This window comes from Falco peregrinus, chromosome 3 (genome assembly GCF_023634155.1).
Source record: "Falco peregrinus isolate bFalPer1 chromosome 3, bFalPer1.pri, whole genome shotgun sequence".
NCBI classification, from domain to species: Eukaryota; Metazoa; Chordata; class Aves; order Falconiformes; family Falconidae; genus Falco; species Falco peregrinus.
In genome coordinates, this window is record NC_073723.1 from 114,981,918 (window position 1) to 115,006,446 (window position 24,529).

The window sequence follows — 24,529 nt, forward strand, 5'->3', positions numbered from 1 at the left end:
GAGAGAGCTCTCCACCCTCAAGGAGGGCAATGGCAGCAGCAGGGCGAGGGGAGAGTTCACCAGGTGTGCACCAGGTTTGCCATGGCACCGCAGACCTTGGGCACCACTGTAAATGACAGCAGCCGGCATGGAGCAACGTGGCTCCTCCAGCATCGGCACAGCGCTCGGCACCAGTGACGGGCAGCACGGACCAATTTAATCTGACAGATGGACAGAACGACTAAGCAAACCACTTTGGCACTTAAAGGAAATGAGACTTTTTTTATTTTCCCTCCTCAAAAGAAGGAAATGGGTTTTATCCCTTCAGCAAGAATTTCATCCAAAGGGCTTTTTCTGTCTATAAAAAAATTTTTATTCTCTGACCTTGTAGCAGAGATTAAGGGAGGCTCAGTGAGGTATAAAAATAAAATAGATATGCAAACAGCAAGCAAGCTGAAAACAAAGCTCCCATCCCACGGTAGCCAAAGCCTGCAGCCCAATGGGTGCAGCTCCTCCGCTTTACAAACTGCTTTTTGCTGCAAGAGCAAGTATCGGTGAGATGAGATCTGCACAAAGATGCAATGTGATAAATCACCCGTGGGGTAAAAATGCAGGGCTCAGCTGCGAGCAGGAGGGTTCAGGGAAGGTGCCCGGGGCGCAGCAGGGCTCAGCGCTGCCCATGCAAAGCACCCCGGCTCGCTTCCAGGAGAGGAAAGTGGCTCTGGTGGCAAAAGGCCCATCGCTCAGGGCGGACTTCTGCAGTTGTCAGCAGGTAGGACACAGCTTTGCTACTGCAGGTGTCCTTTCTGACTGCACGGGAGGGATGCACGGCGGTGCTGGGAGCAGCTCAGAGCCCCCTGGATTGCCCCGGGAGGATGCACACCAGAGCGCTGGCAGCACATGGGGGCACCTCAATGCTACCAACCCCTCCTGTGCTCCACTATCACCACAAAATAAATGAAGACCCTTTGCACACAGCTTGTGAGAGCAGGTGAAAAGCTCTTTCGAGACAGACAAGATGCTGCTATACAAAAGGGGTGAAGCACCCCGCTACGCCAGTCCCAGCCCTTCCTCCCCACCCCCACAGCTGCCACGTGCCTTGACGCCCTTGCACAAAATTCAAACCAAGTGGGGTTTTGCTGTGAAAAGCAGCCCAAGACAGGGGAAGCCAGCCCCTCCCCCCCCACACACACGCTCACATCAGTTAAGGCCGCGTTGATGTAGTTGTTGCTGTCTCCATCCACGGAGATGAGGAAGGGAAGGCATCGGTCGGGCGGCAGGACGTCCATGCTGCGGTTCCTCTCCCGGTTGCGGGGCAGGAGGGCAATGCTGCACTCCTCCACGTCCAGGTGGGGAGTCACCGAGTTGAGGGTCTGCAGGCACAGGTGCTCCCCTCAGCTCCCCTCCTGCCTCCACCGGGGCCAAATCCCCTGCCTGCTGCTCGCCACAGCCTGCTGCTGCAGGCAGCGGTGGGCACTGGGAGGGCGAGGAGCAAGGGGGTGTTGCTGCGGGGGATGCAGAGGTTTTGGGGCCGCTCACCTGGAACTCCTCCCGCAGCTGCGAGGAGTTGCTCTGCGGCTCTATCCTCACCATCTCCTTGTAGGTGGGCTTGAACTCGCTGGCAGGGATGCTGGTCTCCCCGCACAGGCAGGCTTCCAGGATGGCGTCGTGAATGAAGACATACTGCTCCTTTCAGGGGGGAGGGAAGGGGAGAGGGCTGAGCCTCCGCAACATGCTGGTGACAGTGGCCCCCACATGTCCCCAGCTGTCCCTGACACCCGCTCACCTCCGTCTGTATCATGTTGATCCTCCGTGAGCACAGGGTCTTCACACAGTTGTAGATGTCCACAACACCCTCGCACTCAGCCATGTCCAACATAACGTCCAGGACGATGTAGCAGCCTGTTCTCCCCGTACCAGCACTGGGGATGGAGGAGGAAAACAGCAAACACTCCCAGTCTGCACAGCATCCACATGCAGCCCAAGACGCCAGAGGGCACAGAGCAAGGTCTGTGTGCGTGAGGGCTCGATGTACGGTCCCTGCCTACGAACGTGGGGGCAGCGGGGGTCCAGGCAGGGCTGCCAGGACCTCACACACCTTCGGAACCAAAGCCCAGTTTTGCCTTAAACCACCTGCCCAGACACACCCCTGCAGCGGCTGGGGGTTGTGCCGTGGTCAGGCTGTGGGCACCCACGCCTGCAGTGCATTTTTACCGTAAGACAGCAAACCACATGCTTTTTTGCAACAAAAGCTGCAGCTAAACCACCTGAGTGCTGACAGTCCTCCAGGACGCCCTGCCCAAAAGGGGTGAGGAGGATGCTCAGTACCAAGCCCCAAGAGTACAGGGAGGCACCCCTGGCACAGAGTGGGTCCAAATCCCCCCCAGGGGAGACCCTCAGGTTAAGGCTGAGCCCAGCAGGATGCCCAGAGCCAGACAACCCAGCAGCTCCCAAATCCTGGCACGCTTGGACTTACAGCAGAAGACCTCTCAATGCTGCAAGCCCCCCGCGACACATCAGGAATAGAACTGCTCCCCCCGATTCCTTTCCTACAAAGTCTTTTCCAGCTAAATACTAATTTCTTGGGCTGATGAATCACTCATCGTGATTATCACTGATTACAGGCTACGAGCACTAACCACACTCACTGTTGCCAGTGAATGAATACTGATGAGGCAGTTGACAGGGAGAAATCAAATAAAATAAAAATCCCTCCTGCTCATCAGCTCCTCCTTGTTTGCCCAGCAAAGGAAGAGCCATTAACTTGTTGCGTGGGGACGCCCGCTCAGGGGACGGAAAGCCACTGCTGCCACTCAGATGTGCCACTGGCGTCCTCCCAGCTCTGGGGTCCTGGTGGCTGAGCCCTGCCAGGCTGTCCTGCTGTCACTCCTCACCTCTCCCATCGGCCAGACCCAACATCCTGACCACCAGCAGTGGTCAAGAGAGCTGTGTCATCAGTAAGGGGTGCTGGGACAGCCCCCCCAAACATGCTGCTCCATGTTTGCCCCCTGGGACCTGCTGCCACCAGCCTGGTGGTGCCACTTTACAGCTGGATGCCATCGCAGAGGGACATCCAACCCCATGCCATCAGCCCTGGTGCCTGCCCTTGCTGTGAACCCAAATTACACATTTTTGCATCTCCCTGCTGAGTATTTTAACATCATTTGGAGCTTTTAGCATCACTCAGAGCCAGAAGCTGAGCACCCACCTAAGACACACCGTGCTCCCCTCCAGGGCCACCCATACCCCCCCAAACCCCACCCCAGAGGCAGATGCTCCCCCACAGCTGGCTCTGCCCCACGGCCACGCACGTACCTGCAGTGGATGACGATGGGGCCAGCGTCGGGCGGCGTGGATGCCTTCACCCTGCGGATGAAGGCCAGCAGCCCGGTGGCATGGTAGGGGACACCATGCTCGGGCCATGACGTGAAGTGGAACTGCTTCACCTCGTGCCGGGCCGAGTAGCCCCGCTGCAAGGGAAGGGTGAGAGGGAGTGAGGGCGCACAGGGAGGACAAAGCCACCCAAACACTTGATTTTCTTGGGAGTCCATGATCTTGCCAGCTCAGCATCCAGCCAGATAGACCACGCAGTGGGCAGCCACTCTGGCAGCCCCACAGCTCCCTCCTCCTTGACTGCAAGAGGGTTAAAAATCAGCTGAGGAGGAAAAGGAGGAGGTGGCAGCAACCACAGGTCTCATTCTACATGCATCTTTGTTACTTGCCCTATAACTAGACAGTAATTTCACATTCCTGTAGGTAAGGGGTAAATCGCACCGGCTCCATCCCCAGGTACCATGCCGCAGAGTAATGGCTGCATAACCTGCGCTCCAGCACGGAGGAAAAAAAGCATCCTTCACCTCTGTCACATTTACATGGTGCTCACATGGAATTAAATACTCACTCACTGCTGAAACCAGAGCGGGGCTGAGCTGCTCGCCCCAGCAGAGGGCACAGAGCCAGGGAAAAGGCAAAGGAAGAAGCTACCATCATCCCTGGAGTTCAGAAGTTGCACCTCAACAGGGCTGAAAGCCCCATTTTGGGGTAAATAAATAGGGTACTGGTAAATGCCAATCTAGCGATGGTTGGAGATGCCCAGAGCGGCTGGTTCTCTCCCTGTGAGGGCAGGGCATGGCCAGCAGGACCGTACCCTCTCGAGAGCGAAGGTGCGGACAGCATACTCGGCCAACGTCTCCGACTTCACCAAGGTGATCTTGATGTCCCCATACATCTCGGAGTCATCCGGCCAGTATTTGGAGCATTTCACCTGCAAGGGAAGGACAGGAAGGGGTGTAGGCTCTGTGAAGGAGGCTTCTGGCAGAGCCAGAGCCCGGAGAGAGAGGGATGGGATGGGGTCCTTACCCGGCCCACCTCCACCAGCTTGGTTATCATCACGATGCTGGAACAGTGTTCCTGCCACACCATGCGCCAGAAGTCATACACCATCTCCTGCTTGGGCCCTGCAGGACGAAGGAAAGGCCACAGGGGCTGGATGGGCACGGCCAGCAGAACCCAGCCCCGGCAGCGCCGCGGTACCACTGCCCATCCCCTCCCACGCCGGCAGCACCAGCACCAACGCAGCGCTGGAAGCACCCATCTGCCCCGGGATGTGCGGTGCCGTGGGGGACCAATGCTCCACATTGCTGTCACCCAAACTGGCCCACTCCTGCCTCCCTTGCCCACACAAGGTTAAATCCCAGTGGGAATGGAATCGGGAGCTGCTGACCCACTGGCCAAGAAGGAAGGGGAGGAGGGAGGGGCAGCTCACCTTGCGTGGCTATGAAGTGGTTGGACCTGTGGTAGCCCTGCAAGGGAAGCAGAGACCTCGGTCACCAGCTGGGGGGACACAGGACACTCAGGAGCTGGGGCACAGCCCCCTAAAATGTCTCACAGTCACCTAATTAGTAGCGACTCCCCACATCTGTCAGGCCAGGTCCTGGCCAACGGCGCGGTGCCACCCACCGCTGCAGGAGGAGGAGGAGGCTCAGCAGCCACCTGGCACCCAGCGCACCCTGTCCCGGGAGGGCGCACACCCCACAGCCCGCGAAAGGCTCATGCAACACCAGCTCTCAGCGATGCTCTGCACCAAAGTCCCCAGCAGCTCCCAGCTGGCATCCTGGGGTCCACTAGTTCAATCCCAGCTCTTGCTGCCACCACACCGGGGCTGAGCACGGCAACACCACCATGAGAGCCCCATTAATGATACCCCAATCCTGCAACAGCCCCACGGTGCTGAGTGACTGCCCCATTCCCCTCCTTCATGCCAGCTGCTTACTGGGGCCGTTCCCAACTCTTCACAGGGACGTACCAGCCCAAAGAGCATATCCCAGCGAGACCACTGCCAAAGGGACCGGAGACCCAGCGTCCCACAACCTTGACCACGGGTCCAACAGAGTTAAGCCACATCACATGCATGGAGGTGGTGGTGGCTTCTCCATCCACCGTGGGTCCTTTCACGGGGCATTTCTGTAGGCTGAATTCAACCCTTCTTCCGAGCACACAGGCCCTGCTCTCCATCACCCCAGGGAGGACGTGCCATGGAGAGCTCGCTCTCCCCTTCCCTGGACCATACCCAAGTTTATCCACAGATTTTCCCAGCCTGCCTCTCCCTGATGCTATTTAACAGCATGCTGCCCAGTATGACGCCTGGGAGGACACGGGAGCAGAGAGGAGAGGGGAACCATCTACTTACTTCTCGGTTTATCCGAATCTTAATGATCCCGTTGGGACACAGGTTTAAGAGAAAAAGATCAGAGACAGAGACATTAGTGAGGCAGAAATCAAGAGCCAAGTTAGAACACCTGCCCCGGAGCAGGGCATGGACAGCCAGACAGCCACAGGGGAGAAAGGACACATGGGGACAGGGGACAGGCACAGGGATGCAGCTCGGGCACAGGGAACCCATCGCGGTGGCATCAGGCCACCACTGATAAACGACGTCCTCCAAGCAGGTGGGAAGAGTGGGATTTGCTGCCACATCCAGGAAATGCTCGAGCCTGCGCTCGGCGGAGCCTCCCTGCACCTTCCCTGGTCTCCGCACTGCTGGCAGGGAACATCGCTGGGGGGGACGTTGCTCTCAGAGGACACCAGGGCCCAGCTCTGCCCAGACTCACGTGCATTGGGAGGACCCGGGTATCCCGGTGTGAGGCCCCAGCTGGTCCCCTCAGCCTCTGCATCCTCCACCCAGCAAGGAGGGAGGGAGCGCTATGGACATGAGAGCAGGTGAAGGGAGAAGAGAGGATGGAAAAGGGGAGGAGAGAGGGGATGAGAAAGGAGGGACAGAGCGGAGCACAGACAGGAGGGACACAGCAAGCAGAAACCGAAGGTGAAAAGAACATAAATAAATCAGGCAGGCTCTTCATGGCATGTCTCAGGAACGCACAGATCAACCCATTCCGGGCTGTCTAAGCTCCTCCAGACGCTGGACAGACCCTGACAGTCCACAGGGTCCACAAGAAGCTGCTGTTCCAGCCTAGACCCCCCACGGAGACAGGCACTGTCCCTACTTACATCGATGTAGTTGGCATTGATGTAGTCCGAGTTGGGATCACCCAGCAGCGGGTGCAGCTTCACTCGGTGACGGTCATCTGGAGAGCAAGGGGAGAAGGGACTATCAGCCCCTGGGCAGGCGAGCACGGGGACAGCGTGTCACCCGCCATGTCCCAGGGCTCCTAGGTGCCCTTTGCAATTGTTTTGCACCAGGAATCTGCAAAATGCAGGCAGGTGGGACATGCTCAGGAGCAATCAATACAAACTGGTGGGGGTCTTCCCAAAGATGGTGGTTTAGACCAGCAGGGACACGGGCGAGCAGCTGTCAGCGCAGCACCTCCCTGACCTCTGCCCAGTCCTGCCAAAGACAGAGAGCACCCACCCTCCAGCATCCTGCCATCCTCCCTGGCAGGGCACCAGGATGGCCAGAGCCCAGACAGGCGAGCAGAAAGCTCTGTCCAACCTCCGGTGCCCACCTCAGCCCCAGACAATGCTGCAGCGGAAGGGATGAAGTTGCGGACAAAGCATGCAGGAGGTAGAGAGCACCAGAGGTCCTGGAGTGCCAGGCTTGGTGCCTCCATTCAGCAAGAACATCACTGGAGATGAAGCAGGAAGCAAAGCGGCTGTGCCAAACTGACTGGAGGGAGCTGGCGAGGAGCATCCTTTCTCTGGTGGGGTCAAGCCCCTTCCCAATCTGCTGTCCTAACAACTCACCATTCAACCCCTTTGTCTCATCCTGCACATCCCCACCAAGGCAGGGCTGTAGTTTCTAAGTCCATACAAGAAAACACACCCCAGGTTATCTGGGGCCTTCCAGCACCAACCAGAATATCATAGTGATGTTATCATCGCCCCAAGATGTCCCATCCTCAAGAGTTATGCAGTTCCAGCCCTCCTATTTGCTCTGGTGTCCAATGCCCAACAGAAGCTCTCAGTCTGGGACCCCAGCACTGAGCAAGGACCCTTCTGCTGCTCTTGACCAAACAAACCCCACCAGTTTATTCTTGCCATGGACCACACATCTACCAAAAAAAAGGCCCAAAGCCCTTCAGAAGGTTTTTCAAGCTGCTTGGGGCATCTAAGCCTTTGCTAATGGCACTCACATGTCGACACATGATCCTGTCTCCCTTTGGTCTTGTCTTTCTTCTTCGAAGCATCCCAGCCTTCAAAGAAACTCTGTAAGAAAAGGATGGTCATCATGACCCGAGGGCAGGACTGTGGGGTCCCCCCCAGCACCAGCCTGGGGAGCAGGGCAGACAGGGTGGTCCCTCCACCCCAGCACCTGGGTCCTGCAGCCCCAGCTCCACCTCCATGGCACGCTCTGCCAGCTACATGTTTCTGTTGCATCCACAACATGCCCCATTTTCCAGCAAATTATAGACAGCCTGGGTTTTTTTCCAGGGTTGGTTTTGGTTTTTTTTCTAAACCTCCCCAGCCCCTTTCTCTCCCCAGCACAGAATAGGTTTGTGTATAATAACAGTAGTATTCATAGATTGGCGTAAGAGGAGGAAAGTGGAAGGAAATTACATGTTTTCTCCCCTCCCATAATATCTGAGTGCTTTCAAATGACTAGTTCCAAGAACATATAGCAGCTTTTCAAGGAGCACTAATGATTATAGCAAGCCCTGGTTTGTCCAATACATGAAAGGCGGGGGGGGGGGGGGGGGGGGGGGGGGGGGGAGGGAGGGAAAGCTCCTGCACTTGAAACAACCAAGCATTAAACAGTATTCTCACTGGGAAATTTCAATCGCCAGACCTGTGGGACACCGAGGAGTCAGGAATCAACTCTGTTGGGTGTGCTGCAGTAGACATGGAGAACAGTGTGCTCCGTTACAAGCGCTCTGGCCCAGTGAGGTGGGATGGACCCTCGGGGGGGACTTCCCTCCCCTGGGATCACACCCCCTCTCTCTCCCACATCCTCTCCCTAGGGTCTGCACGGTCTTGGGAGATGCCATACTCTAGAGGACTTGCTTGTCCTTAGGCTATGGCCATGCTTATCACAGGACAAGCGTGCTGGAGAGCAGCAGAACACAAGATCGTGGTGCCCAGGAGGACCTGAGAATGGGAGAAGCATCCCCGGCTCTTGCAGGAGAGAGGGGATGATGCACTGCGGACAGGAGAGGTGTGGGCTGGCAGGACTGGCTTGGCTGATGATTAAATCCTGAGCTGCCAGGACCAGAGATTTGATCCAGACCCAGGGACACCCCACGTGCTGCTAACGCCTGCCCAGAGAGCTGTGAGCTCCAGCTCCTGCTGTCCAGAGCATCGCAGCTCCAAGTCTGCAGCATCTCCTCCCTGCACAGGGGTCCTACCCGCGCCACCTTCTCCAGCCTACCTCCCACCCTCCCCAAGACACCAGCACAAGATGTTCCCACCTCGTACTCCTGCTTGAAGCCGTAGCCTTCTGCTGTCTTCATCTGGTTGATATGCTGGAGGAGATCTGCCACCCGCACGGCAGGATGGAGCTGCCCAGTGTGATATGGGGACCCTTTGCGGCCGCACTGGCGGCGGGGGGAGCCCCCCAGCAGGCTGCTGGACTCGTTGACCACGCTGCTGCGCTGGTCACCTGCAGAAGCAGAGGGAGAACCAGGGGCCATCAGGAGAGCAAAGCCTTAGACTGCATCCCCATCACCTCCTAGCACCCACAGAGGGGTGACAGGGCACCTGGAAACATCCCCAGGGGATGCCGGTACTGCAGCCAGACCCTCTCCAGGCACCACAAGCAGCCCAGACACCCCTCTGCTCTCCGCAGCGCTTCCCATACCACAAAGCTGAAAATACCCATTACAGCCTTTTAGGACCACAGCAGATCTCTTAGAAATCAGTGGGCAAGATCTTAAGGGGATTAATAAACTTATTTCCCACCTACTGGAACAATTAACTCCCCTGCAGACAAGTAAGAGCTACGTGCCCAAATATTCACACAAAGTCCTAACTTGAAAAATCACATTGCCAAAGTCTCCAGCCCAGCTTAACAGTTAGTTTTCCTCACTCCTAGATACCGGTGCCATATTCCTAGCACTGACACAAATGGAGCTCGCTGCTGTTTAATTGGGGAGTTTATGCAGCATTTACCTGCTTTATGCCTTTGCTGTGTAATTACCAGCAGAACCAGACTAAGACCTCACCTACATTTATCAGGGGAAGGTCCCACACCAGATCTTGAAATCTGGGTCTGCACAAAACCTGACACACTCCAACAGCTCCCCGAGATGTGGCAGGCACGGATTCTGCAGCAGCCAGCCTGGAACGCTGTCCCCACACTGCTGGGAAGCAGCTTTGCAAGACAGTGCATCCTGGGTGCACTTTCCCCTAACAACACTTCTGAAAATCGCCCTTGCCATCCCCCCTCGCAAAGCTCCCAGGCTTGGTGGTTTTGATCTGCTTGAATGCAAGGAGCAGCCCCTCGCCCCCTGATGCACCTCCTGGCTGCTCGTGCAACACTGGTGCAGTGTGGGTACAACACGGGTGCAACATGGGTGCAGCACATGCACAGAGCAGGGTCTCCATCAGGCATCACAACCCCTAAGGAGATGATGCTGCAACCTTTGCAACCAGAAACATCTCCCTCCCAGGCTGCCAGCACACGGCTGAACCAACGGGACAACATGGGAGAGCCATGCTGCACCCCATGGCGTGGCTGACGGGTGCACTGACCGCTGGGTTTTAAGAGAAATTAAATCCACGAGTCTGCGAGATGCTGACAGCTCCATGGAGCCACACACCGAGGACGCACCTGCGTTTCTGTAAGAAGGATTAGTGACACCTTTTAAGTGCAAAGAAACTGAGGCATGGTGGGGAACAGCCCCCAGCTGCTCACGGAGCAGCCTGCTCATTTACCTTCGTTAATTAACGATACTTATAGGCAGGCAGTGGCCACAGCAGCGGCTGCCCCCAGCTGTGGCAGAGAACCCAAGCTCCTCGCATCTCCTCCTCTACCAAGCAGAGGGATGAGTAGCAGCCAGCAACAGAGCCAGCACACAGGTGGGAGCAGGATGCGGCCCCACAGCCCCTTCCCTGAAGAAACCGAGGGCCAGCAGTCCCCGCTCAGAGACCCATCAGCCTTTGGGCATGTTGAGGACAGCAACCAACAAGTAATACACCTAGCCAGATGTATTAAGAGGAGGAAAAGTTTGCCCTCTGGGCTTCCATTATCCGTGAGACAATGCTGCGAAACGTATTAATCCCGCAGCCGGCGGAGAAGAGCCGTGTGTAAGCAGCATCTTGAAGTTACTGTAACAGATGTTATTAGCATATGGTTGAAACTGGGGCATCCAACGAGTTATTTTACAACTAAATCAGCACAGAGATGCATACTCCAGTGGGTGTTAAATTATCAGTCTCCCTCTGATGCGAACACTGTGGCTCTTTTAACCCTTCAAAGGCCAGGACTGTGCAGAACACCGCGGAGCAGAGCCACGTCAGGTGTGCGGGGTGAAGGCTGGTGCAAAGCTTTCAGCCTCGGCATAAGCGAAGAGTTGGGGTTCACCCAGCTCCGGGGGGCTGCAGCCAGCGTTTGAGCCCACAAATGGCCTCAACCCTCCCAGCCGGCAGCTCAGCTCTCTGCTTCAAGAGGCTGAGATGCAGAGACCGAGCCCCAGCTCAATTTCCTTCAGCAAAGCCTGGATGATAACAAAAGCTCCTACAGACACCAATGAGATCAATGTCCTTGGAGGTTTTATGCAGAGCAGGGAAAAGCCTGCAACATCCCACACATATCAGATTCAATACCTGCTACTGAGCCTCGGATAAATGTTTCAGCTATTTTGGGGATATTTAGGGATCACCGAGGACCCTCGCTGCAGCTGGATGTGGGCAGGGGGACACCACAGGTCCCTGTCCTCACCTCGGTTGCCGTAGTTGTGGGTGTCCATGAAGGAGAGCCCCAGGCGCTCGTCCTCCTGCAGCGTGCTCTGGTCGGTGAAGCTCCTGTCGATGGCACTCATCATGTGCGTCTTCTCGTGGCGGTAGTTAATGGTCGCTTTGGTCATGTTGACGGGTTTTCTACAGGGGGATGCAAAGGGGAGGAGGGGGAAGAAGCGCAGGTAAGTAGGGCTGACCCAGCGGTGCTGTAAGATGCCCCCCCAAAGCTACAGGGCTCAGATTATTTCAGGGAGCAGGATGGATTATTTCCATCAGCTATCAGCATGCTTTGCTCTTCTGGTGCCCCAAGCTGGTCACACACATGGGTCAGCTCTCACTGGCTGCAGCAAGTCCAGCTGCTCATCCTCAACGTGCCCTCCCATCCCCTCCCCAAAACACCCAGCGGCTGGCACAGCCGGGAGCGCTCCTTGTGCCAGCAAAGGCTCTCCCCGGCTGCCTGGCCCCGCACAGGTCTGCCCCAGCTCTCCCCCAGCCCCATTTCCCCAGGCATCACCCACCCCTCGCTCCGCACCACCTCGCTGGTCATCCAACGCGCCAGGCACATCGCTGCGCTGCACGGTGTGAGCGCAAGAAGCAGAGGGCAGATGGGGAACTGCCGGAGCGGGTCCAGGGGGACCCACACGAACGGGGAGAGGGCTGGAATGCTGCTCCTGCGGGGACAGGCTGAGGGAGCTGGGGTTGTTCAGCCTGGAGAAGGGAAGGCACCGGGGAGACCCTACTGCTGCCTTACGGTAGGTAAAGGAGGGTTGTAGGAGAACGACGGGGATGGACTCTTTAATAGCGCCTGTAGCAACAGGACAAAGGGTAATGGTTTGAAACTAAAAGAGGGAAGATTCAGACCAGACAGAAGGAAGAAATTTTTTTTATGATGAGGGTGGTGTAATGGTGGCACAGGTTGCCCAGAGAGGTGGTAGATGCCCCATCCCCTGGAAACGTTCAAGGTCAGGCTGGACGGGGCTGTGAACATCCTGATCCAGTTGAAGTTGCCCCTGCTCACTGCAGGGGGCTGGGACTAGGTGGCCTGTAAAGGTCCCTCCCAACCCAAAGCCCTCTGTGATTCTATGAATTTTCATTTGGGACCATCTTCTTTTTTTCAAAGCCTGCATGAACAGATAATGCCCACCACAAATCACAATAATATGTAATTCTATGAATCTAAAACCATGCCTGGGGGCCAAATCCATCCCAAGGGACAGGCTAACTGCACATGTGCTCAGCACCCACCAGGGAGGCTTTTTCCCCCCCACGCAAGGTCCCTGTTAGGCACCTAATGAAGATGCTGGGAAAGCCCAGGAGCTCTCGCTAGAACCAAACCTCACACCACAAATCCAAGACATTCAGGCAAAAAAAACCCAACTGAGTGTTTTTGAGAGGCACCATCAGGCTCCCAAAACCCAGAGCAGGGATTAAACCAGGGGAAGGACGAACAGGGGACCCAAGCCCATGTCAGATCTTGGAGGGGCTGGGATGCTGCCAAAATCCAGAATTCAAGCCAGAGTCACTGACCCTTTCCCTTTATGCTGTCTTTAGTCTAACGAGCTCAGCAGCATTATTTTCCCCGAGCCAAAGAGGCCTTTAAAATGTACTCAGCAGAGAAAAGGACTTGTTGGAGCAGCAGGGCAAGGGGGGCGGCCGAGAGGAAGGGTGAAGGAGAAAAAGAATGACAATTACTTACGGGTAATAGGAATAAGAATAGTAGTTCCTCCTGGCAAGCATGCAAACAAAGAGAACAGCAGAAATTGCATAAGCAGCTTTTCTCCAGCATAGGGAAGGGGGGTTACAGGGCAACTCGGCTGCCATAAAATTAAATGCACCGTAAAGAAACCCGGCTCCCCTTTTGCATCCGTATCTACTCCGGGCAGGAGCCGGCATCCCGGCAGCAGGGCCCAAGCACCGGCTCTCAGGGTGACCTCAGGCCCCGCACCAGCAGTGGGGTGTCCATAGTACCGTTGTCCAAGGGGTTATTCCACAAGTTTTAAGGCTGAACAGCAAACGTATCCAAAATATAGGGTATCCCCAGGGAGCCAGCTAGGGGCCGGGCAGCCCCAGGGGGAGAAGCAGGGTCAGGACATCATGCTTCCAGTGCACTATTTATTAGGGGCAAGCGTATTCCAGGGGTGCATAGCCCTTCCACCACATCGGTGTTTTTCCAGCAAAACGCTCTGGAGAAGACTTATAAGCTTGTCCCACTTTCCAACAGCCCCAAATTCAGGGCCCTCACCACCGGGTCTGATTTGTGGTTCTGGTTTGTCCTTCAACAGGTTCACCCCGGGATGCTGAAGCAAAGCTGCTCCTCCTCCTCCTCCTCCTGCCCTGCAGCACTGGCAATGGGAATGCAGCAGCCGCACTCATGGCTTCCTACCCACAGCGTCACTCCCAAAAATACATCAAAAATACATCGGCACCGCCGCCACTTGCTCTGTCAGGGACAGATCTGATGCCATACGCACAGGCATCTGCCCAGAGCAGCAGCAGGCAGGGAGCCACGGGCCAGTCCTGCACCCCTTGCAGCGTGCAGGGATGCCACAGCCTTGCTTCTCCAGCTGGCATAAATCAGCAAGAATCCTTTCAGGGTGAACGAAGCCATAAAGAGCTTTGCAGATTTACAGGGGCTGAGGTTGTGCCCTGCTATTTTTCTCTCCCCCCTGGCTGTTAACGTACTTTCCTCCCATCATCCCTGCACGGGGAAGGCATTTAATTGCTGCCCTTTCTCCCCTGCTTCGAGAGCCCTCCAGCTCGGCGCTGCCTCCAGCCCCGCACCGTCAGAAGCTGCTTTCCAGAGCGCTGCACCCAAGCAAAACGCAGCGGCCACATCCCCAGCACTCCCGGGGCTGAGTGTCCCCAAAAGCCCTCGCCCTCCTCCCTTCCCAAGTGAAAGCCCACCGCCACGGCAGCCGCGCTCAGCTCCCCAGCCAGCATGGGGAGCATGGGGACCCCCAAGGGGGTGGGAGAGCAGTTTGGGGGTCCCCAGGAACCATCAGCCCTGGGAAAACCTCCCCTCCAGCACGCACCCAAATCTTAACGACTCATTTAGAGCCAGGTGGAGGCTCTCAGCAAGGGATTGCTCATGTTTCACTGGAAGCTCAGTGGCTCCCCATTAAAACAAGCCCAGGAGAAGCTGGGATGGTTTGAGCACCCGCACACCAGGGCACCCAGCCCCCGGCAGCCCCCTGCCCAGCCCCAGAGGAAGGGGGGATGCTGCTCCTCCCAACGCTCTCAACGAACTAGAGCCCAAGATGAGAGCCAGAGTCTGCCCCAGTATTTCAGCAAGACACACTGCACCACTTTCCAGGTAAGAGCCATGGATGGAAATTCTTTTTCCAGCCATCACCCCAGAAGCGAGCACCCCCAGGGCTCTGTCCCCCAGCGCTGGGAGGTGCTGGGTGCTCAGCAGAAGGGTGATGGTGAAAATGCCTTCCCCTCCTCCCTGCCCCCAGGAATGCCAGCCCGATGCATGGGAACCGTGTGCAGCCCCATCCCCAACACCCCCCATGGCAGGGCACCAGCACGGCCAGAGCAGAAGCATTTCCATCAATGCAGAACTGACAGAGCAGCACAAAATCGAGAAGCAGCAGAGAAAGAAGCAAAAGATTGAAAAATACAGGGGAGAGGGCCAGTGGAACAGAGCTCCAGAGCCCCGAGGGCAAAGGGATGTCCCCAGAACTTTGCTCCTCAGGCCCCAGCATCCCCAGTGCCTCCTGACATGTCTCATGTCACAGAGCAAGGAGGGCACCATGCCCAGCAGGATGCACAAGCACATGGAGGCACAGCTCAAGGGAGGGTTTGGAGTCTGACCAGCGCAGCGGTATCACCACCAATAACTCCCAGTTAGTGCTGGGATAGCGGAGAAAGGCTGAGCTGGGAGGAAGGCATGGATGGTGGCACCAGCCACGACACCAGGTTGCCTTACCCTTTCCGAATGATGACGATGATGGCTCCCAGGAGGATAATCAGAACGATGAGCCCTCCAGCACAGATCCCCAGGATCAGGCCCATCTCCTCCGAGTGCTGCGACACCTCCAGGGGACGCTTGCTCTCTTTGCAGGCAGCTGCCAGGGGACAAGGACAGATAGGAGGGGTCAATGCTCAGCTCTGTGGGGGGAGAGGGGGTGGCAACATCAGACAGGAAAACACTGGGATTTGTCCGGTGGGATGCACATTGCTCCTTGAATATATTTTATTCCACCGAGACATTATGGGGCTCTGCAGTGCCACACCATGACCATTGGCAAGTCCCTCTCTCAGTTCCTGTGGGATGAGACCGTCCCTTTGTGCCACTTTCCATCACGCCCAACATAAGCTTGTCCATCCCTGGATTCAGCATCCAGCCACAATAACGGCATTAGGAGGAAAAACTCAACCAAGGGAAAAAACCCAGACACTAAAGAAAGTGCAAAACGAGTGCAGGATAGGGCTGTAATAAACCACCATGCGCACCCCGACCACCGCCAGCACTGGTAACGGCACCCACCGGCACGGCCCCGACTGCCAGAGCAGCCACAGGATCGGGTCCGCAGCCTCGGCGGGATCCCACCAGCTGGGAAAGGGAGGGCTCACCTTTGCGAGCAATCCGGACACAGTTCAGTCTGGTTTCCTATGGAGGAAAAAAGGAGGATCAGTGTCGGGTAAGCACCCTGGCGACTCCGCTCCCCACTCGGAGTGAGGCTGGGCGGACACAAGGCTGGTCCATTGGTGCTTTGACACCCAAACTGAGGGAGTCTGCAGGTTATTTGTGCTGCGGCACCCACTGCTGAGCCAAAGGAACTCCTGAGAACACAGAGCAAGAGATGCTGCTGAACGGCGTCCTCAGCATCCCGTACACCAGCATCCCCAGGTCTAGTCGAGGCCATCGCTCCTGGCACAGAGGGGACAGTAAAGCTCAAGATCATCGAAGGAGGGACCCAGCAGATCCAGCTGAGCCGCATGTCAGCAGCACGTCACCAACTGCAGCTAAAACTCCCAGGTCATGATTCAGAGCTTTACAGGGCTGTTTTTCACGAATCAAAGTTTTCAAGCCCCAGCTCCAGTGCTCTGCACATGCTGCCAAGGTTGCCATGAGGGCTTCCAGCTCAGGTCTCCAACGGTTTCCACATTTGCATTTTTTGGGATGGCTTCAGCTAAGATATTCCATCTTTCCATGCATCCAACTTCTGTTACAAAATAAAAAGCACCATTTTGGCAGGACTGCCTTCTTCCCTGAGCATCCTCCAGCCCCTCAGGATATCAGTGCTGGCAACGCTGCTCCATCCACCCTCGGATCAAGACCTGCCCGCGCAGCGTGCCCAGGGCAGGGCCAGCTCCAGCCCCTCTCCCCAAGGTCACCAGCTCTTGCTTCTCCTGCTTCTTGCTCCATCTGGCACAAAACCCATGAAAAACCCAAGCTGGGATCTAGTTTTTTCATGACATCTGACAGCAGCCGGGACAAATCCATTGCCTCCCAGCAGGAAGGCTATAAAACAGTGTCAGCTACCAGTTATTATCCAGCAATGCCCGAGCGAGGCAGAGCAGAGATGGTCCCTGTCCGTCTCGGCTCTAATTACAACCCAGTGAGGTGTGAATGATCCCGGAGCAGAGGAAAGGATTCAAAAACCAGCACTTTTCCAGCAAGGTGGAGCCGTGCAGGATGAGGATGCTGCCGCAGTCCTGCTGCTTTGCTTCACAGCTCATCCTCCCCCGGGTGCAATGGGAGCTGCTGGAGCAGGTGAAGCTGGGAAAGGTCCCCAGGGGTTCCCAGTGGTCCCACCGGTGACTTGGAGGACACCAGCCTGGGGGGATGGACGGGCTGCTGCCAGAGCAGGGCTGTTACAGCTTCGCTGAGAGAACCAGCAGCAGCAGGCAGGGAGAGGGCAGCCCCGGAATTCAGCAGCTTCCCAGGAGCTCCCTGCAGCAGCCGCTGTGTCAGCAGAGGGTCCCAGCAATGTGCACACAGCTCTTGCTGCCCAAATGGTCCTTCACCCCAGGATTAGCTCCTGGAATGTGGTCTCCCCAGCACCGGCGCTGGCTGGGGTCTCAGCTGATACCGCAGCAGGTAGCAGAGGTTGGGCTCCTCCACCCCCAGCATCGGCACTGGGAAGGGGACGGGCACAGCCCAGGGTGCCGGGAGGAAGGGGGACACCCATCCATGACCCCCATGTGCCACGAGGGTGGCCCGGAGCAGCAGCTTCCCCAGGGCAGGACCCCAGGGTGAGACCAGAGAGGGACAAGCCTCGTTTTCTTTGACTCCCCCCCAGACCCCAGCTGGGCTCCTGCCTGGTCCAACTGGGACCTCAGACACGCTGCTGGATAGTGGGGTCCCACAGCTACTCACCCCTTTGAGGTTGCTCATGGCTTGGAAGTAGATGAGATAGGCTTTCTTGGGCTCCAGCGGCGGGTTCCAGTAGCCGCTGTAGGTCTGGTTGTCCCCCACAGTGAAGGGTTTGGCTTCGGTGAGGCTGCTGGCAGGCAGCTCAGCCCCAAAGTAGTGTACGGAGCCACGGGACACAGCGTCGTCGAAGGTGAGCGGCACCGGGAAGCACTCCTGCCCACCCAGCTCCCGCTTCAGCTTCTTGGGCCGGTCTTCTTCTACAATGACCTGGTAGGTGCTGGCGAGGGCCAGGCACACGTTAGCTTCAGGAAAAGGATGATCCTGCCCTTTCCTTGGTGCTCAACCCCACCATCCATGCCGTACCACCCCGTTTGGGGGGGGGGGGGGGGGTGTCTCACCCTCGTGCAGCCCCAGCCTACCTGATGGGAGCCCCTCTGCCCTGTGCCGGACGCAGCAGCACCGTGATGGTGCTCTCCGACTCACTCAGCGGCGACGGCATGTCCCCATAGTCAAAGGTGGGAGCTGCAAAAGGAGCAGGGGAGAGTGGGCAGGGGGGAGTCCTGGTCCCCAGGGATGCACCTGGGGCTTCCCTCTGCTCAGTGGGGAAACTGAGGCACAAGCAGCCTTGCCCACAGCATGGCATCACCAAATGATGTAATGTGAATTATTCCAAATAAAGAAAACCCCTCCAGGTCTTGAACAAGTGTTATAGTTGGGAAAGGACCCATGGGCGTGCGCTGAGGGGGGCTACCAACACCAGTCTGACAGACTGGAGGAGACTGGAGCAGGATCCAACCTCAGCAGGACCCGAATGCTCCCACCTTCAGATGCACCCCTAGACAGCACCACTCTGAATCGCCAGCACAGCATGAACGTCCCACCCCAGAGCAGAAACAGACCCAAGCCAGCCCAGCAGCACCCCCAGACCAAGGTGGGGGACCCCCCTGTGTCCCCAAGCCACCAGCCGCCACTGGGGTCTGGCTGACACTGCTTTGCAGTTTCGGTGCACCCATTAGTGCTCATCTCAGCCCATTTGCTGCAGTTAATAGCGACGCCACGGACGTGAGCAAACGGCCCCAAGTACTGCAAGGCTTATTAACAAACCCCAATTAATCCCTTGCTTGTACACCGATAGCTCAGACAGCACCAGTGCACTGGGCTGGCTGGACTCCCCAGCCAGAGCCCCATAAGCAGCTCAGCTGATGGGTCTGGGGGGCTGCCAGGGGGCTCCCGGCACAGCTGCCACCACCAAGAGCATCCTTTGATAGCAGCATCCAGTCACCAAAATCCATGGGAACACACCGGAGGGTCAGCACTGCCATTGGACACCTGGGCAGAGGAGAAGCCCCAGCACCAGGTGCAGAGCCTGGGGGAACATACCGGAGATGTTGGTGGTGATCTCGGTGAGTGCTGTCTGGCCAAAGCCCTTGCCGGTGCGGGCTCGGACCGAGAAGAGGTAGGTGGTGCCGGGGTGGAGGTTGGAGAAGACGTGGTAGGTCTCGTTGCGTAGTTTGGAGACGGTGCGCCGCGGGCCAGGCACGTTGACTGCCGGGTCGGAGGACTCGATGCTCTGGTAGCTGATCTGCAAGGACAGGGAGAGCATTACCAGCGGCCTCAGGAGAGGAGAGACCTCAGATCCAGGTGGAGAAAGGGTTAAAGGGATGGATTCAGAGGAGGGGATGGGCATGGGGACAGCCTGGAAGCCAGAGGCTTTTTAGGATACATCAAAAGCAGAGGTTCATCAGAAAAGCTGCTGCTGGGTAACACCGGTGACCCTGAAAGCAGGGTCCGCAGCAGGGACAAGACCTGTGAGATGGACCATGCAGCGTGGGTCCGTGCTCCAAACAAAGGGCTTGGGGGCAGCAAATGCTGCAGCCACCTTTAACCCCCACAACCGAGAGCCAGAAGTTGCCCCAGATCCTCCCCACTGCATCCCTCCAACAGGACCCTCCCACGTCCCCGCGGGTACCGCAGCCAGGGCATACCTCGTACTGCGTGATGAGGCCATTGGGCTCCACCGGTTCCTCCCACTTCAGGAATATCATGTCCTCCAGCGGGGTGAAGGTGAGGGACTCCGAGGCAATGCCGCCAGGCACTGGGGAAGGAAAGGGGATGTGCTCGGATGTGGCAAAAAAACAGCTGGAAGAAGAAATCCTCCGGGAAACCCCTCCAGACGGCTGCAGCAGCTCTGCCCCACTGCTGAGCCACCACATCCCCTCTGCCACGTCACCCAGCTCCAGCACCCACCAGACAGCGGTGGCTCCCCAGGGAGATGCTCTCCCAGGCAATGACGCTCCCGCTGCACTCCCAGGCCCACCGGTGACACTTCGCTGCTGGGGGTAGGTCCCCATGCCACAGCACAAGCCCCGCAGGTACCATTTCTGGTACCGCGCTCAGTTTCCAACAGCAGAGCAGCAAGCACCCTGCCTCAGCATCACCAGCAGAGCTCGCCTAAGTTTGCCAGTGTGAGGAAAGAAAAAAGAAACTCCCTCTTCTCATACAATCCAACCCCTCCCCCAGAGCCGCCAGCATCATCAGGAGACATTGCCGGCACTCCCCGCAGTGAGCGATAACCTCCTCATCTGCAGACAGGCTTGACATGCCCCAGCACTTCCCCCCTAATTAACACCACCACCACCAATAACCACAAATAATAACCGCGATCGACAGCACTGGGATCAATATTTGCTTCTCTACCATGGCTTTCCTGACCCGAGGGGGTCAGCAAGGAACACTGCCGAGCCATTGCCTCCCCCAAGACCACGATTCACCAGCAGCATCCTCCGCTGCAGGCTCGAGGAGCCAAAACACACACCCTCTCACTGCAGAGGGACATCAGCTTTTCCCCTCTATTTTTCTTTTTTGCAGCTTTTGTTCAGATCTAATTACAGGGCCAAGAGAGAGGGATCGCCTTCCGCATGCTTCCCACTGTGCAAATACACAATTTCCACTTGATTTACAAGTTAATTTAATCAGAGGCGCCATGTCCTACACGTGTACACAAGGCACTTATTAAATTCACAGAGAATTACGGAAACCTTTAGAGCAGGAAGTGTGCACCTATATAGATATTTTATATATCTATATGTATTTAAAAAAATGTATAGGCACTATATATGTGTACATGCACACAGGCACCATGCGCTTCTGCATGCACCAGGTTGAGACCAGCAGAGGCACGCAAAGGCTCCCAGGTGTACATATACCCCTCTGCCATCCATATACGCGTATGTATGTATTTGTACGTATTTATTCTGACTTGCGTTGCATGCACCCTGCCTGCAAGGGAGAGAACTGGCTCCCCACACACACCTCCCCATGGTACCGACATGCTGCACAGGTATTTCCACACACCTGGGGTTGAGTCTCATCGTTTCACGCAGACCGAAACCAAAATCTCCCGCCGTGGGTCACCGACCTTCCCTGGATCTATATGGGGCACCTATACACCAGCTGGGCAACTTATAGATGCCCACCCTCTTCTCTCAGTGTCACGCCCACACACCCAGGAGCCAGCAGGACTCAGCCCAGGGTCCAAGGAGGACGCTGTGAGAAACACCCTTGATTTGGCCCAGTTATCATTGCCCCAGAAATACGTTTTCCAGCCCCAAACCAGGGTTTATCCCTTGGGATGGGGGTGTGCATCTTTGCAGCCCACACCAGGCCCCCCCTCTGAGACAAGCCGCAATGGATGCTGCAACTGAAGCTGACCTTGTGCCAAAAAAAAACCATAAATCAAGGGTCCTATTATTAATGAGCCTTCACCAGCTTGACTTAATTGCATGGGTGGCTGTTCATCACCCGGTTCTAGATGCCTGAATCCTCATCACCCTCCCAGGCAGGCAGGCAGGCAGATGCTGGGCCAAGCCTGTGTGCAATATCTGCAATATATCCATAGGCAGACATCCATCAATCAACCTCACCAGAGACCAAACGCATACACGGCCCCAGGTTCAATCCAAGGGGGAAGCCACAAGCCCCAGTTAATCACGGCATAGGGGAAAGCAGCTGGAGTGATTACAGTACAGCAAAAAGACATCTGGAGCTCCTGTATTAATATTCAATAAGAAAACAGCTGGAGCAGTCACAACACAGTGAGAACAGCTGAAACAATTATAGCCGGAAAATAAACCGTCAGGAGCGTGAAGCTGGGTGCCCCCAGTCGGGCACACTCAGGGCTGGGGATATAGGAAGTGCTGAAGCGCAGAGAAAGGTGCCAAATTTAGGCTTTCAAGATAAAAACAGGACCCAGAGACCCTCCCGGCTCTGCTCCCGCTCTGCAGGCTTTGTTTTCCAGCCTGGGAAATGGGAACGATGAGTAACACGCACACAAAAGCTGCACGTTTCGGTGGGTCCCAAATCAAGGCGAGTCCCATGCAGGGGAGTTTCACGGCAGGCTTCTCCTCAGGGGTCATCCAGGGGATCTGGAGCTGGCCAGATCCTTTGCAGTTACCAGTTCTTCCACCTTAACTTCTGATTGTTGATGCTAAGAAGTGCTTTGGAGATTAATTATGTTTTTGCTGAACAGTAAGCGCCGGGAACACGTTGAAGCCAGGGATGCTCCAGCCACACTTGGCACCCAGCACCCACGCCAGTGCACAGTGGCTCTTGCACTCCACGCGAGCCCCAACCACTGCTGCCCTCCATGAAGCAGGACGAGACTCCTGGAGCCCACCAGCTGCAGGACCAGCCATCAGCTTTTCGGGGCTGCCTAGCTGTCCCTGAAGGCATCTGGGTCATCACAGCACACAGAGATGCTGATGGGGCAGTGAAGAGGATGTGATGAGCAAGAGGAGTCATTAGCAGGAGATGCCAGCTCTGGATGTGGCCTGTCACTGATGGGTGGCACCAGAGACATGGAGCCAGCTCTGCCCTGTACCCCCAAACACGTCCACCAGATCTCCGTAGCCCAAAATGACCCAAGCACTCCGCGGACAGAGAGCCAGGGACCGCAGTGCAGGGTAAGCACAGACCTGGGAGACCTTTCTGGTGGCCCCAGCCCCAGCACATCCTCAGGGAAGGGCTGGGCAGGAGCAAGAGATGCCAAACCCAGGGGTCTTGGCTCAGCGCTGGAGCCTCCAGTGAGGACATCAGCCCCGCTCAGGTGCTGGCAGCAGGGATCCAACCCCAGGGCACAGCCAGGACAGAAGAGAAACAGCTCAGCTGTTCAGGAGCGATGCAGCTGGCAAATAACAGGAGCCGGACACCCCTTATCAATGTGCGCTCGTCCACAGAGCTCGTTCGCACAACCCAACCCCACTGGGGAGCAAACCTAACCGGGGAAGAGCACTGGGGTAGCCGAGCAAAGCTGCACCCAGCTCCGGTTAACAGCACTCCCAAAGGAATGTAGCAGTGCCGAAGTTATCAACAACCAAGCGGATAAAAGGTGTTCCCTAAGTGCAAAGCATTAGTTACTTTAATTGTTATTATGATCACTGCTAGGCTTTGGTTCCACGTTAAGGGATGAGCCAGGATGACTCGTGCTGGGAGAAGCAGGGCATCAACCAACCCCCACCCTCTCTGCTGGACCGGGCATGGCTCAAACGCTGCGCTCAAAGGACGAGGGCAGCGTTTCTGCGCTGATGTCCCCATCCAGTTCCCTCATCCCTGCAAGCCACTCTCAGCATGTCCCTTCCCCAGCCACCATCGCTGCCCCCTTCTCTTGCCTCCCCTTGCACAGCCCTGGGGCTGCAACCGCCTTTTCCCCTCTCCATTAGCATGATGGCCGCAGGAGATAATTGCATCATGCCCCTGGCCGAGAGCCACAGATGAGCACCATGCCACAGGGAACACCCCGCAGCTCACCAGCCAGAGTCCCATTTCTGGGGATGATGCACCTCCCTGAGCAGACTCACCATCCTCATCCGTCTGGAATATCACCTCCTTGCCCTCCTTGCGTCCCTCAGGGTTGGAGAGGATGAGCTTGACATGGATGTTCTTGTAGGGCAGCAGGTTTTTGATGGTGTAGCGGTTGGTGTTACGCTCCATCTTCATGCACTCCTGGAAGGTTTGGTTGTGGCCGGTGCCCACAAAATAGCGGTAGCAGAGCAAGACGGTGTAGGTGTGACAGCGGGTCAGGTTGTAGCCCAGCGGCTCCCACTGCAAGGTCAGCTGCCTGGACTGGATTTCGGAGAAAGCCAGGCCTTTGGGGGCCCGCATGGGCTCTGGGGGGGAGGAGAGATGGGGAGAGATGAGTGATAAAGCAAAACATCTCATGGGTTTATATGTATTATCAGGAAAAGCCCTTTTACAGTGTAGGAACAAGACAGGCAAGTGCAGAGAGCAACCCTGACACCAAAACTGGGACCAGCCCCAGCACAGGATGACGCTGCCCTGCAGACAGGGCTGGGGCCATCACTGGGTCTCAAAGCCACCAACACCACAGGGACAGCAGCCCCTGTTGGCTCATCGTCCCCTACAGAGGTGAGGCCGGGTACCAGCCCCGCTCCCTCGACCAGCACCAGGAGCATCCACAAGGCCCCAAATAACCAGATAAACACGCCTGCATGGTGGGAGCCCTCGCATTTTCATTGAGCCCATGTCAGACGCTCGAAAGGACAGAGATTGAGTGCCATCACTGGGAAGAAGTCTAATTAGCTCTAATTGGTGTGAACAGGAGAAGTCGGATTTAATGAGCTGAGCTTTTGCCAGCAGCCCACGCACACAGGTGGTTTGCGTTAGCAGCAGCAAGCTCTTCTCACCATCCCAGGGTGGTGGGAAGGACACCGAGAGGGAAGGAGGCTCTCTGTCCATCCTGTCCCAGAGCTGATCCCCCAGGGAATTCCCCTGAGGTTTGTGCAGTGGAGGAGCTGGGGCAGCTCGAGGTTACAAGAGGCTTTTGCAACCCCAGCAGATGCTCCCACAGATCCCAGTGCC

At 56.7% G+C, this 24,529-nt stretch overlaps 1 protein-coding gene across 4 annotated transcripts in view; it reads right to left on the minus strand.

The window, feature by feature from the left end:
• PTPRU (protein tyrosine phosphatase receptor type U) overlaps positions 1-24,529 on the minus strand; it is a 70,852-nt gene that overhangs the window by 16,400 nt on the left and 29,923 nt on the right. The window contains exons 8-27 of one of the 4 annotated variants that reach the window (XM_055798450.1): positions 23,509-23,817; positions 19,639-19,748; positions 19,034-19,235; positions 18,073-18,175; positions 17,657-17,930; positions 15,907-15,943; positions 15,260-15,398; positions 13,025-13,054; positions 11,312-11,469; positions 8,841-9,031; positions 7,569-7,641; positions 6,487-6,563; positions 5,669-5,686; positions 4,745-4,781; positions 4,339-4,436; positions 4,127-4,243; positions 3,295-3,449; positions 1,766-1,901; positions 1,519-1,668; positions 1,179-1,352 (exon numbers count right to left, since the gene is read on the minus strand). In XM_055798450.1, coding sequence (XP_055654425.1) covers positions 1,179-1,352; positions 1,519-1,668; positions 1,766-1,901; positions 3,295-3,449; positions 4,127-4,243; positions 4,339-4,436; positions 4,745-4,781; positions 5,669-5,686; positions 6,487-6,563; positions 7,569-7,641; positions 8,841-9,031; positions 11,312-11,469; positions 13,025-13,054; positions 15,260-15,398; positions 15,907-15,943; positions 17,657-17,930; positions 18,073-18,175; positions 19,034-19,235; positions 19,639-19,748; positions 23,509-23,817 — 2,588 coding nt within the window. The remainder of the gene's footprint in view (positions 1-1,178; positions 1,353-1,518; positions 1,669-1,765; positions 1,902-3,294; positions 3,450-4,126; positions 4,244-4,338; positions 4,437-4,744; positions 4,782-5,668; positions 5,687-6,486; positions 6,564-7,568; positions 7,642-8,840; positions 9,032-11,311; positions 11,470-13,024; positions 13,055-15,259; positions 15,399-15,906; positions 15,944-17,656; positions 17,931-18,072; positions 18,176-19,033; positions 19,236-19,638; positions 19,749-23,508; positions 23,818-24,529) is intronic. The other 3 variants (XM_055798453.1, XM_055798451.1, XM_055798454.1) reach the window with 3 other exon arrangements.